Consider the following 12,687-nt stretch of genomic DNA (forward strand, 5'->3'; position numbering starts at 1 on the left):
TCAATTACCTTCATTATTTACGTAATGTAGGCAAGATTTTTGTTTAATGAGTTACTAAATGTTTAAGAAATGTAGAAAGGAAATGAGATTAGATGAAAAATTGCTAATTTAGTAAGTTTTTTTGGAGAATTGTTGGAGAGAAGTTTTTATATTAACTACTTAAAATTGATTTACGAAGTTTTTTAAAGAATTATTGGAGTTACTCTAATTCATAAAAGGTCAAAATGTACGCCTGGCGTACAAAACGTGGTGGTCGCGGGCCACGAGGGGTTCGGCCGTACCTCTGCCAATGCGGTCACGGTGACCGGTGATATCAGCCAGTGCACGCACGTGCTGCCCGCGTGCCGAGATGACTACGCTGCGCGCGCCACGCCGTCGTACACAGTACGCACGCTCTTCGTGGTCTTGCTTTCGTCTCGGCCTCCTTCACCTTCACCCAATCACTGAATCACCCGCCCCTACAGAAAAAAAAAGAAAGAAGAAGAGCTGAATCGAGAAAAAGGGGAAAACGCGATACCCGTTTCCTCGGAATGGAACCATGGAAGCAGAGGTCACATCAGGCTAAAGAAGGCCACCACGCAAATATACATGCCGCCATTTTTCTGCAAGATTCTACTACATGTGGTACGCCTACTACATCCTGTGCCCCATCGCTTTCCTGTTTATGTCCGTAGCAGGAGAAAAAAACGAAGGCTATTTGGTATTAGATAAAAAGAATATAAAAGAAAAACCAAAAAAAGTGAGATGACAAGGGGTGTGCAGGGAGGCCCACCCACACGCGAAGTGTCAGTGAGTGTGAAAAGGAAGGGACTGGTCCCTACAATTCCATCCAATCCCTCCACACCTCTGCCCTCACTCAAACACACACAAAAGAAAAAAATGCCAGCACAAATAAAATACTCCCATCTGGATATTCCTGCTCTCCCTTCTTCTCCAGTCCACCCACTATAGCTTGGACTAGATCTCAAATTCTCCCACAGTTTCCCACTCCCCGTCTCCCACTCTCCCCCACCCCCCGCACCCGCCGTCTTCCCCTCCCTCCCCCGTCAGATACTCAGATCTTCCCCATATCTCTGTGTTGCATCACTCGCCGCAATCCACTCCCAATCCTAAACCCGAAAGCTCTCAGCTCCGCCTCCCTGTTCGTTCGTCCGCCTTTTGACTCCCCCCTAGCTAGCAGCTGTTGCGGAGCAACCCCGCAATTCCAAGAAAAGCAACTGGTCAAGAAAGAGTGGAAGAAAGGAGGATGGTGGTGATGATGGCGTTAAGTCACCCCATGATTCGCCCCATCATTCCGTCGCCTCCAGGGCCTGCGTGCTGCTAAAAGGGTCTCGCCGTCCGTCGTGGTGGTGGTGTGCGTGGGCGGGGGGAGTCGTCGCTGCGCCGCCACAATGCCGCAGTACCAGGAGCTGCCCTGCGGCGGGCAGGTGCTCGACATCGACACGGCGCTCAAGGATGGCATCCTCGGGGGCGCGCTGGAGCCCGAGGATGCCGCGGCGGGGGACGCCGGGAAGCAGCCTGTGGAGCTGCGCAAGATGATGGACGAGCTGGACGCGGCCGGGGACGGCGGCGGCGACGAGGCGGTGCCGGCGGTCTTCATCTGCCCGATCTCCCTCGAGCCCATGGTGGATCCGGTGACGCTCTGCACGGGGCAGACGTACGAGCGGGCCAACATCTCGCGGTGGCTCGCCCTGGGCCACCGGACCTGCCCGACCACGATGCAGGAGCTCTGGGATGACGCGCTCACCCCCAACGCCACTCTCCGACAGCTCATCGCCGCCTGGTTCTCCCGCCGGTACACGAGGTTTAAGAAGCGCTCCGCGGACTTCCACGGCCGCGCCGCCGATCTCGTCCACGGCCTCCGGGGCACGGCGATGCCCAGGAGACAGGCCCTCAAGGGCCAGGCCCGCGTCGCGGCGCTGCGGGAGCTGCGCGCCCTCGCCACCGCCCACCAATCCGTCACCAAGGCCATCGCCGAGGCCGGCGGCGTGGTCCTGCTGACGTCGCTGCTCGGCCCCTTCACGTCCCACGCCGTGGGGACCGAGGCGGTCGCCATTCTTGTCAGCGGGGTGCCGCTTGACGCTGACACGAAGGCCGCGCTCATGCAGCCGGCGAAGGTGTCGCTCGTGGTCGACATGCTCAACGAGGGCGCGGCGGACACCAAGATCAACTGTGTCCGCCTCATCCGCATCCTCATGGATGAGAGGGGTTTCCGGCCGGAGACGGTGGCGAGCCTGAGCCTCTTGGTTGGTGTCATGCGCCTCATCCGGGACAAGCGGCATCCAGACGGTGTGGTCGCGGGGCTCGAGCTGCTTAATTCGATCTGTGCGGTGCACAGGCCAGCGAGGAGTATGGTTGTTAGCATCGGTGCGGTGCCGCAGCTGGTGGAATTGTTGCCGGAGCTAGCAACGGAGTGTGTTGAGCCGGCCTTGGACATCTTGGATGCCCTGTCTGCGGTTCCAGAGGGTAGGACGGCTCTTAAGGATTGTCCGCGGACGATACCCAATGCCGTCCGCGTGCTGATGAGAGTTTCAGAGGCATGCACTCGACGGGCGCTGTCGATGCTGTGGACGGTGTGTCGGATGGCACCTGAAGAGTGTGCACCTGCCGCCGTCGAAGCTGGGCTGGCGGCAAAGCTTCTACTTGTCATCCAAAGTGGCTGTGCACCGGAGCTGAAGCAGAAAGCGTCGGAGCTGCTTAAGCTGTGCCGCCTCAACTGCACTGACACCCTCTTCATCTCCAAGTGCAAACTCACAAGGACGATTCAGTGAGGAGATGCAAGTGGTGTGATTTGATTCGATGATGCGTGGTTTGTCGATTGACCTTGCTGAGTTCAGAGTTCCAAGGAAATGGAATTTGCCAAATTGACGAATGGTAATAATGAGCATGTATAGAAACCTGCAGATTTAGCCCTGTCATCTTATCCGAAGAGATCAGGGTGGTTGAGCAGATGGCGAGACTGGTGGTTACCATAACAATTCCAGGGGAGAAAAGAAGCAAGCAATGCAGCATGATTACTGGCAAGCAGGCGGGTGTACATGCAAATTGATGTGGATTTGATCAGCTCAATAAACACCTGAGGCTGGGTGGTAAGTACAGCCAGTTTTGCCATTAGGAGTAGCTAGCATTAAGCAAAACCAGCAAATTTTAGATTTTTGGCAATGTGGGTGTCCCAGGGCTGTAGATGTTGCTCCCTCCCTTGTAATTACACAGTACTGTTGCTTCTACACTGGAATATACATTGCCATTGCTTCGAGATTTTTTTTTTTGAATTGTCATCTGGATCGACTACTGCCCTAGTCAAACTGGGAAAGTGTGCTCTTTCCCTGTAGCCCACGCTAAAAAGCTCGATGCTGCGTTACTCCTGCTAAAGTTGAGGCTCTGTACTGCTTGAGCAGTGTTCTCATTTCTCAATGTTGTTTAGCTCCTGGAGTTTCAGTATCTGATTTATTAGTGTACCAAATTATCTGATTGCGTGGGGCTTCTGTTTCAGTATTACCACCATAACTGCAATCCGAGCATCTCTTGTAAAGATAGCATCATCACAGTCCTATTTCTTGCTGGTGTATCTCTCTAGGTTTTAAATTCTGCATGCCAACTGATGAACTGAAGTTAGCGGCAATTAAAGATGTCATGAAGAAAATCGTACTGTTGCATCTCATGTTTCCTTTAACTGGATGCAGGACCCATGTCTCTCGTACCCGCGTTCTACCAGCATCCTGGGAAAGCTGGTCTTACAAATCACATCACATCAGACGATCCGCCATCAATATTTTTCCTAGTCCCTGCTTTTCCACTCCCTAGTCAGCGAGGGTAAGATAAAGCCACGGGGCGGTAGAGCCTACTATGGCCGTCCATGATTGATCGGAGCGTCAGGCTTTTGCTTTACGCGGCCAAAAATTAGCAAAGTAACAGTAGATGAGACACCAACAAAGAGAGAGAGAGAGGCGCTGCTGTCTCGCCGCTGGCGCAGCTGTAGCCGGGCTAGCTATCTGCCTAGCTTAGGCCTTGTTCGTTTCTATCGGATTGCACCCGGAATTGTTCCAGCTAATCAAAGTTTATATAAATTAGGGAAACAATCTGGTTAGGAATCGTTCCGACCCACAAATCCGACACAAACGAACAAGGCCTTAGTGTTAAGGCTGGGAGGGATCCAAATTATACAGCTGCAAGTGCTAGCACGATTATTATCGATATAAGATATGAAACATAGCGAGAAATATATAGGGAGCTCACCAAAATGATCTAGGGACCGATTAACATGATATTGACTATTCTTTGATGGATATGCTTCTAAATATGTCTCGGGAAATCGCGTCGGGGACGCGCATATATACCGTGTGTTTGGTTGTCTGTATTTACTGGTGCTTGTATCGCGAGATGCAATGAGATATTGTTTGATTGTTGTCAAACAGCCTATACACGTACGAGGTGTGTGTTTGGTTGTCTGCGAGCAGATGTGGAGCCAGTCATGTACGATACTCAAAACACCCTAGGCCAGGCTCTACAGGCGCGAGCAAATTGGTCGTATCTCTAGAGTCAGGCTCCAGTCAACTGTCAGCCTGGCTCATGCAGCCAGGCTACGGAGAGAAGCCAACCAAACAGGTCGAAGTGATTTTCCTTTGTTGTCTAAATATGTTTCGAGAAGTTCCATCGGGGACGAGCATACACCGCGTGATTGGACGCCTGCACCTGCCCCATCTGGTATCTCTATATACATGGTTGAATGCACAACCGCGTGATTGGCCGCTCCCCGTTTGGTTGCCTGCTTACACGACGCCAAAGCTGCACCCACGACTACATCTTAAGCAAAAAAACATCTCTCCTGGTAGCACATGGTTGAATGCACAAATACGCAAGGAGTGTTCCGTTTCCAGCGGACCCGGCTCGCATGAGCTAGGCCACGCGTACAAATCGAACCAATCAGACGGGTAATGATTTTCCTAGCATCAACAAGAACATCTAGAATGACGTCAAATATGGTTAGGGACAAGCATATAGTGATTTTCCGAACATCAACAATATAAGATGGGGAAGAAACATCTCCACACAAGTGCTCATGGAGATCCTCGTGGGGGATTTTTTTGTCACGCGGACGGTGATGGGGAGCTATTCCCCAACGGGGGATTCCCCGTTACCGTCCCTAATCAAGCCCTTAGGCCCCTTGTGAAAGGGAATTAGGCTTACACCTAGTTCCTATATAATTTTGGTGGTTGAATTGCCCAACACAAATCTTTGGACTAACTTGTTTGCCCAAGTGTATAGTATATACAGGTGTAAAAGGTTCACACTTAGCCAATAAAAAGACCAAGTTTTGGATTCAACAAAGGAGCAAAGGGGCAACCGAAGGCACCCCTGGTCTGGCGCACCGGACTGTCCGGTGTGCCACCGGACAGTAAACAGTACCTGTCCGGTGCACCAGGGGACTCAGACTCCAACTCTTCACTCTCGGGTTCGCGCGGCAGACGCTCCGCTATAATTCACCGGACTGTCCGGTGTGCACCGGACTGTCCGGTGTGCCATCGGAGCAACGTCTCTCTGCGGCGCCAACGGCTCCCTGCGGTGCATTTATTGCGCGCGCAGCGCGCGCAGACGTCAGGCACGCCCATGCCGGTGCACCGGACATCAAACAGTACATGTCCGGTGTGCACCGGACACTCAGGAGGGCCCACAAGTCAGAAGCTCCAACGGCTAGAATCCAACGGCAGTGATGACGTGGCAGGGGCACCGGACTGTCCGGTGTGCACCGGACTGTCCGGTGCGCCATCGAGCAGACGCCTCCAGCCAACGGTCAAGTTTGGTGGTTGGGGCTATAAATACCCCAACCACCCCACCATTCATTGATCCAAGTTTTCCACTTCTCAACTACTACAAGAGCTCTAGCATTCAATTCTAGACACACTAAAGAGATCAAATCCTCTCCAATTCCACACAAAGCCCTAGTGACTAGTGAGAGTGATTTGCCGTGTTCATTTGAGCTCTTGCGCTTGGATTGCTTCTTTTCTTTCTCACTTGTTCTTGAGATCACACTCCATTGTAATCAAGGCAAGAGGCACCAATTGTGTGGTGGCCCTTGCGGGGAAGTTTTGTTCCCGGCTTTGATTAGAGAAGAGAAGCTCACTCGGTCCGAGGGACCGTTTGAGAGAGGGAAGGGTTGAAAGAGACCCGGCCTTTGTGGCCTCCTCAACGGGGAGTAGGTTTGCAAGAACCGAACCTCGGTAAAACAAATCTCCGTGTCTCTCTTGCTTATTCGCTTGGGATTTGTTTTGCGCCCTCTCTCTCGGACTCATTTATATTTCTAACGCTAACCCGGCTTGTAGTTGTGTTTATTTGTAAATTTCAGTTTCGCCCTATTCACCCCCCCTCTAGGCGACTATCAATTGGTATCAGAGCCCGGTGCTTCATTAGAGCCTAACCGCTCGAAGTGATGTCGGGAGATCACGCCAAGAAGGAGATGGAGACCGGCGAAAAGCCCACTACAAGCCACGGGAGCACTTCATCGGAAGAGTCCCGCACCAAAAGGAGGGAGAAGAAGAAGAGCTCCTCCAACAAAGGGAAGGAGAAGAAATCTTCTTCTCATCACAAAGAGAAGAAGGAAAAATCTTCTTCCCACAAGCCGCATCGGAAAGGCGACAAGCACAAGAGGATGAGGAAGGTGGTCTACTACGAGACCGACACTTCATCAACATCGACCTCCGACTCCGATGCGCCCTCCGTCACTTCTAAGCGCCAAGAGCGCAAGAAGTATAGTAAGATCCCCCTACGTTACCCTCGCATTTCCAAACATACACCTTTACTTTCCGTCCCATTAGGCAAACCACCAACATTTGATGGTGAAGATTACGCTAGGTGGAGCGATTTAATGCGATTTCATCTAACCTCGCTCCACAAAAGCATATGGGATGTTGTTGAGTTTGGCGCGCAGGTACCATCCGTAGGGGATGAGGACTATGATGAGGATGAAGTGGCCCAAATCGAGCACTTCAACTCTCAAGCAACAACAATACTCCTCGCCTCTCTAAGTAGAGAGGAGTATAACAAAGTACAAGGGTTAAAGAGCGCCAAGGAGATTTGGGATGTACTCAAAACCGCGCACGAGGGAGACGAGCTCACCAAGATCACCAAGCGGGAAACGATCGAGGGGGAGCTCGGTCGGTTCCGGCTTCACAAAGGAGAGGAGCCACAACACATGTACAACCGGCTCAAGACTTTGGTGAACCAAGTGCGCAACCTCGGGAGCAAGAAGTGGGACGATCACGAAGTGGTAAATGTTATTTTAAGATCTCTCATTTTTCTTAATCCCACTCAAGTTCAATTGATTCGTGGTAATCCTAGATATACTAAAATGACCCCCGAGGAAGTTATCGGGCATTTTGTAAGTTTTGAGTGCATGATAGAAGGCTCGAGGAAAATCAACGAGCTTGGCGACTCATCCGAAGCCCAACCCGTTGCATTCAAGGCAACGGAGGAGAAGAAGGAGGAGGCTACACCAAGTCGACAACCAATCGACGCCTCCAAGCTCGATAATGAGGAAATGGCGCTCGTCATCAAGAGCTTCCGCCAAATCCTCAAACAAAGGAGGGGGAAAGACTACAAGTCCCGCTCCAAGAAGGTTTGCTACAAGTGTGGTAAGCCCGGTCATTTTATTGCTAAATGTCCTATATCTAGTGACAGTGACCGAGGTGACGACAAGAAGGGGAGACGAAAGGAAAAGAAGAGGTATTACAAGAAGAAGGGCGGCGATGCCCATGTTTGTCGCGAGTGGGACTCCGACGAGAGCTCAAGCGACTCCTCCGACGACGAGGACGCCGCCAACATCGCCGTCACCAAGGGACTCCTCTTCCCCAACATCGGCCACAAGTGCCTCATGGCAAAGGACGGCAAAAAGAAGGTTAAATCTAAATCCTCCACTAAATATGAATCCTCTAGTGATGACAATGCTAGTGATGAGGAAGATAATTTGCGTTCCCTTTTTGCCAACCTCAACATAGCTCAAAAAGAAAAATTAAATGAATTAGTTAGTGCTATTCATGAAAAGGATGACCTTTTGGACTCCCAAGAGGATTGTCTAATTAAAGAAAACAAGAAACATGTTAAGGTTAAAAAGGCTTATGCTCTAGAGGTAGAAAAATGTGAAAAATTATCTAGTGAGCTAAGCACTTGCCGTGAGATGATTGACAACCTTAGAAATGAAAATGCTAGTTTAAATGCTAAGGTTGATTCTCATGTTTGTAATGTTTCAATTCCCAATCCTAGAGATAATAATGATGATTTGCTTGCTAGGATTGAAGAATTAAACATTTCCCTTGCTAGCCTTAGATTAGAGAATGAAAGTTTGATTGCTAAGGCTAAAGATTTTGATGTTTGCAAAGTTACCATTGCCAATCTTAGAGATAAAAATGATATTCTTCATGCTAAGATTGTTGAACTTAATTCTTGCAAACCATCTACATCTATTGTTGAGCATGTATCTATTTGTACTAGATGTAGAAATGTTGATATTGATGCTATTCATGATCATATGGCTTTAATTAAACAACAAAATGATCATATAGCAAAACTAGATGCTAAAATTGCCGAGCATAACTTAGAAAATGAAAAATTTAAATTTGCTAGAAGTATGCTCTATAATGGGAGACGCCCTGGCATCAAGGATGGCATTGGCTTCCAAAGGGGAGACAATGTCAAACTTAATGCCCCTCCTAAAAATTTGTCTAACTTTGTTAAGGGCAAGGCTCCCATGCCTCAGGATAACGAGGGTTACATTTTGTACCCTGCCGGTTATCCCGAGAGCAAAATTAGGAGAATTCACTCTAGGAAGTCTCACTCTGGCCCTAACCATGCTTTTATGTATAAGGGTGAGACATCTAGCTCTAGGCAACCAACCCGTGCCAAGTTGCCTAGAAAGAAAACTCCTAATGCATCAAATGATCATGCCATTTCATTTAAAACTTTTGATGCATCTTATGTGCTTACTAGCAAATCCGGCAAGGTAGTTGCCAAATTTGTTGGGGGCAAACACAAGGGTTCCAAGACTTGTGTTTGGGTACCCAAAGTTCTTGTTTCTAATGCCAAAGGACCCAAAACAGTTTGGGTACCTAAAGTCAAGAACTAAATTTGTTTTGTAGGTTTATGCATCCGGGGGCTCAAGTTGGATACTCGACAGCGGGTGCACAAACCACATGACCGGGGAGAAAAGAATGTTCTCCTCATATGAGAAAAACCAAGATCCCCAACGAGCTATCACATTCGGGGATGGAAATCAAGGTTTGGTCAAAGGACTTGGTAAAATTGCTATATCTCCTGACCATTCTATTTCCAATGTTTTTCTTGTTGATTCCTTAGACTACAACTTGCTTTCCGTTTCTCAATTATGTCAAATGGGCTACAACTGTCTATTCACTGATGTTGGTGTCACTGTTTTTAGAAGAAGTAATGATTCAATAGCATTTAAGGGAGTGTTAGAGGGTCAGCTATACTTGGTAGATTTTGATAGAGCTGAACTCGACACTTGCTTAATTGCTAAGACTAACATGGGTTGGCTCTGGCATCGTCGACTAGCCCATGTTGGGATGAAGAATCTTCATAAGCTTCTAAAGGGAGAGCACATTTTAGGATTAACAAATGTTCATTTTGAGAAAGACAGGATTTGTAGCGCATGCCAGGCAGGGAAGCAAGTTGGAGTCCATCACCCACACAAGAACATCATGACGACCGACAGGCCGCTTGAGCTACTCCACATGGATCTATTCGGCCCGATTGCTTACATAAGCATCGGCGGGAGTAAGTATTGTCTTGTTATTGTGGATGATTATTCTCGCTTCACTTGGGTATTCTTTTTACAGGAAAAATCTCAAACCCAAGAGACCTTAAAGGGATTCTTGAGACGAGCTCAAAATGAGTTCGGCTTAAGGATCAAGAAAATAAGAAGCGACAACGGGACGGAGTTCAAGAACTCTCAAATTGAAGGCTTCCTTGAGGAGGAGGGCATCAAGCATGAGTTCTCCTCTCCCTACACGCCACAACAAAATGGTGTAGTGGAGAGGAAGAATCGAACTCTATTGGACATGGCAAGAACCATGCTTGATGAGTACAAGACACCGGACCGGTTTTGGGCCGAAGCGGTCAACACCGCCTGCTACGCCATCAACCGGTTATATCTTCACCGAATCCTCAAGAAGACATCATATGAACTCCTAACCGGTAAAAAGCCCAACATTTCATATTTTAGAGTTTTTGGTAGCAAATGCTTCATTCTTATTAAAAGAGGTAGAAAATCTAAATTTGCTCCTAAAACTGTAGAAGGCTTTTTACTTGGTTATGACTCAAACACAAGGGCATATAGGGTCTTTAACAAGTCCACTGGACTAGTTGAAGTCTCTTGTGACGTTGTGTTTGATGAAACTAACGGCTCTCAAGTAGAGCAAGTTGATCTTGATGAGATAGGTGAAGAACAGGCTCCATGCATCGCGCTAAGGAACATGTCCATCGGGGATGTGTGTCCTAAGGAATCCGAAGAGCCTCCAAGTACACAAGATCAACCATCCTCCTCCATGCAAGCATCTCCACCAACTCAAAATGAGGATGAGGCTCAAAATGATGAAGAGCAAAATCAAGAAGACGAGCCACCTCAAGATGATAGCAATGATCAAGGGGGAGATACAAATGATCAAGAAAAGGAGGATGAGGAAGAACCAAGACCGCCACACCCAAGAGTCCACCAAGCAATCCAACGAGATCACCCCGTCGACACCATCCTCGGCGACATTCATAAGGGGGTAACTACTCGATCTCGGGTTGCTCATTTTTGTGAACATTACTCTTTTGTTTCCTCTATTGAGCCACACAGGGTAGAGGAAGCTCTCCAAGATTCGGATTGGGTGGTGGCGATGCAAGAGGAGCTCAACAATTTCACGAGGAATGAGGTCTGGCATTTAGTTCCACGTCCTAACCAAAATGTTGTAGGAACCAAATGGGTATTCCGCAACAAGCAAGATGAGCATGGTGTGGTGACAAGGAACAAAGCTCGACTCGTGGCCAAAGGGTATTCACAAGTCGAAGGTTTGGATTTTGGTGAAACCTATGCACCCGTAGCTAGGCTTGAGTCAATTCGCATATTATTGGCCTATGCTACTTACCATGGCTTTAAGCTCTATCAAATGGACGTGAAAAGTGCCTTCCTCAACGGACCAATCAAGGAAGAGGTCTATGTTGAGCAACCTCCCGGCTTTGAAGACAGTGAGTACCCTAACCATGTCTATAGGCTCTCTAAGGCGCTTTATGGGCTCAAGCAAGCCCCAAGAGCATGGTATGAATGCCTAAGAGATTTCCTTATTGCTAATGGCTTCAAAGTTGGCAAGGCCGATCCTACACTCTTTACTAAAACTCTTGAGAATGACTTGTTTGTATGCCAAATTTATGTTGATGATATTATATTTGGGTCTACTAACGAGTCTACATGTGAAGAGTTTAGTAGGATCATGACACAGAAATTCGAGATGTCGATGATGGGGGAGTTGAAGTATTTTCTAGGATTCCAAGTCAAGCAACTCCAAGAGGGCACCTTCATTTGCCAAACGAAGTACACTCAAGACATTCTAACCAAGTTTGGGATGAAGGATGCCAAACCCATCAAGACACCCATGGGAACTAATGGGCATCTCGACCTCGACACGGGAGGTAAGTCCGTGGATCAAAAGGTATACCGGTCGATGATTGGTTCATTGCTTTATTTATGTGCATCTCGACCGGACATTATGCTTTCCGTTTGCATGTGTGCAAGATTCCAATCCGACCCTAAGGAATCACACCTTACGGCCGTAAAACGAATTTTAAGATATTTGGCTTATACCCCTAAGTTTGGGCTTTGGTACCCTCGGGGATCCACATTTGATTTACTTGGTTATTCGGATGCCGATTGGGCGGGGTGCAAAATCAATAGGAAGAGCACATCGGGGACTTGCCAGTTCTTGGGAAGATCCTTGGTGTCTTGGGCTTCAAAGAAGCAAAATTCGGTCGCTCTTTCCACCGCCGAAGCCGAGTACATTGCCGCAGGACATTGTTGCGCGCAATTGCTTTGGATGAGGCAAACCCTGCGGGACTACGGTTACAAATTAACCAAAGTCCCTTTGCTATGTGATAATGAGAGTGCAATTAAAATGGCCGACAATCCCGTCGAGCATAGCCGCACTAAGCACATAGCCATTCGGTATCATTTTCTTAGGGATCACCAACAAAAGGGGGATATCGAGATTTCTTACATTAATACTAAAGATCAATTAGCCGATATCTTTACCAAGCCACTTGATGAACAATCTTTTACCAGACTTAGGCATGAGCTCAATATTCTTGATTCTAGAAATTTCTTTTGCTAAGCTTGCACACATAGCTCATTTGAATACCTTTGATCATATCTCCTTTATATGCTATGACTAATGTGTTTTCAAGTCTATTTCAAACCAAGTCATAGGTATATTGAAAGGGAATTGGAGTCTTCGGCGAAGACAAAGGCTTCCACTCCGTAACTCATGCTTCGCCATCACTCCGAGCAACTCTCTATTCCTTGGGGAGAAATGAGCATCAAGGAAAAGGACTTCGTCTTTGGTATAATCTTAACTCATTTACTTTTGACCAAAGGGGAAGAAATTACTTTAAGGGCTCTAATGATTCCGTTTTTGGCGATTCATG

At 48.1% G+C, this 12,687-nt stretch overlaps 1 protein-coding gene across 1 annotated transcript; it reads left to right on the forward strand.

Annotated features, from left to right (window-relative positions):
• The first annotated feature begins 855 nt into the window (after positions 1-855).
• LOC100281502 (ubiquitin-protein ligase) lies at positions 856-3,256 on the forward strand. Its single transcript, NM_001154420.2, has one exon. It carries the CDS (start codon positions 1,392-1,394, stop codon positions 2,769-2,771), a length of 1,380 nt encoding a protein of 459 aa, NP_001147892.1. The 5' UTR covers positions 856-1,391; the 3' UTR covers positions 2,772-3,256.
• The last annotated feature ends 9,431 nt before the right edge of the window (positions 3,257-12,687 follow it).

This window comes from Zea mays, chromosome 1 (assembly GCF_902167145.1).
Source record: "Zea mays cultivar B73 chromosome 1, Zm-B73-REFERENCE-NAM-5.0, whole genome shotgun sequence".
Lineage (NCBI taxonomy): Eukaryota > Viridiplantae > Streptophyta > Magnoliopsida > Poales > Poaceae > Zea > Zea mays.

What these genes read in the sequence shown, in the direction of transcription:
- LOC100281502 (NM_001154420.2), top strand. Translation starts at nt 1,392, where the DNA reads ATGCCGCAGTACCAGGAGCTGCCCTGCGGCGGGCAGGTGCTCGACATC.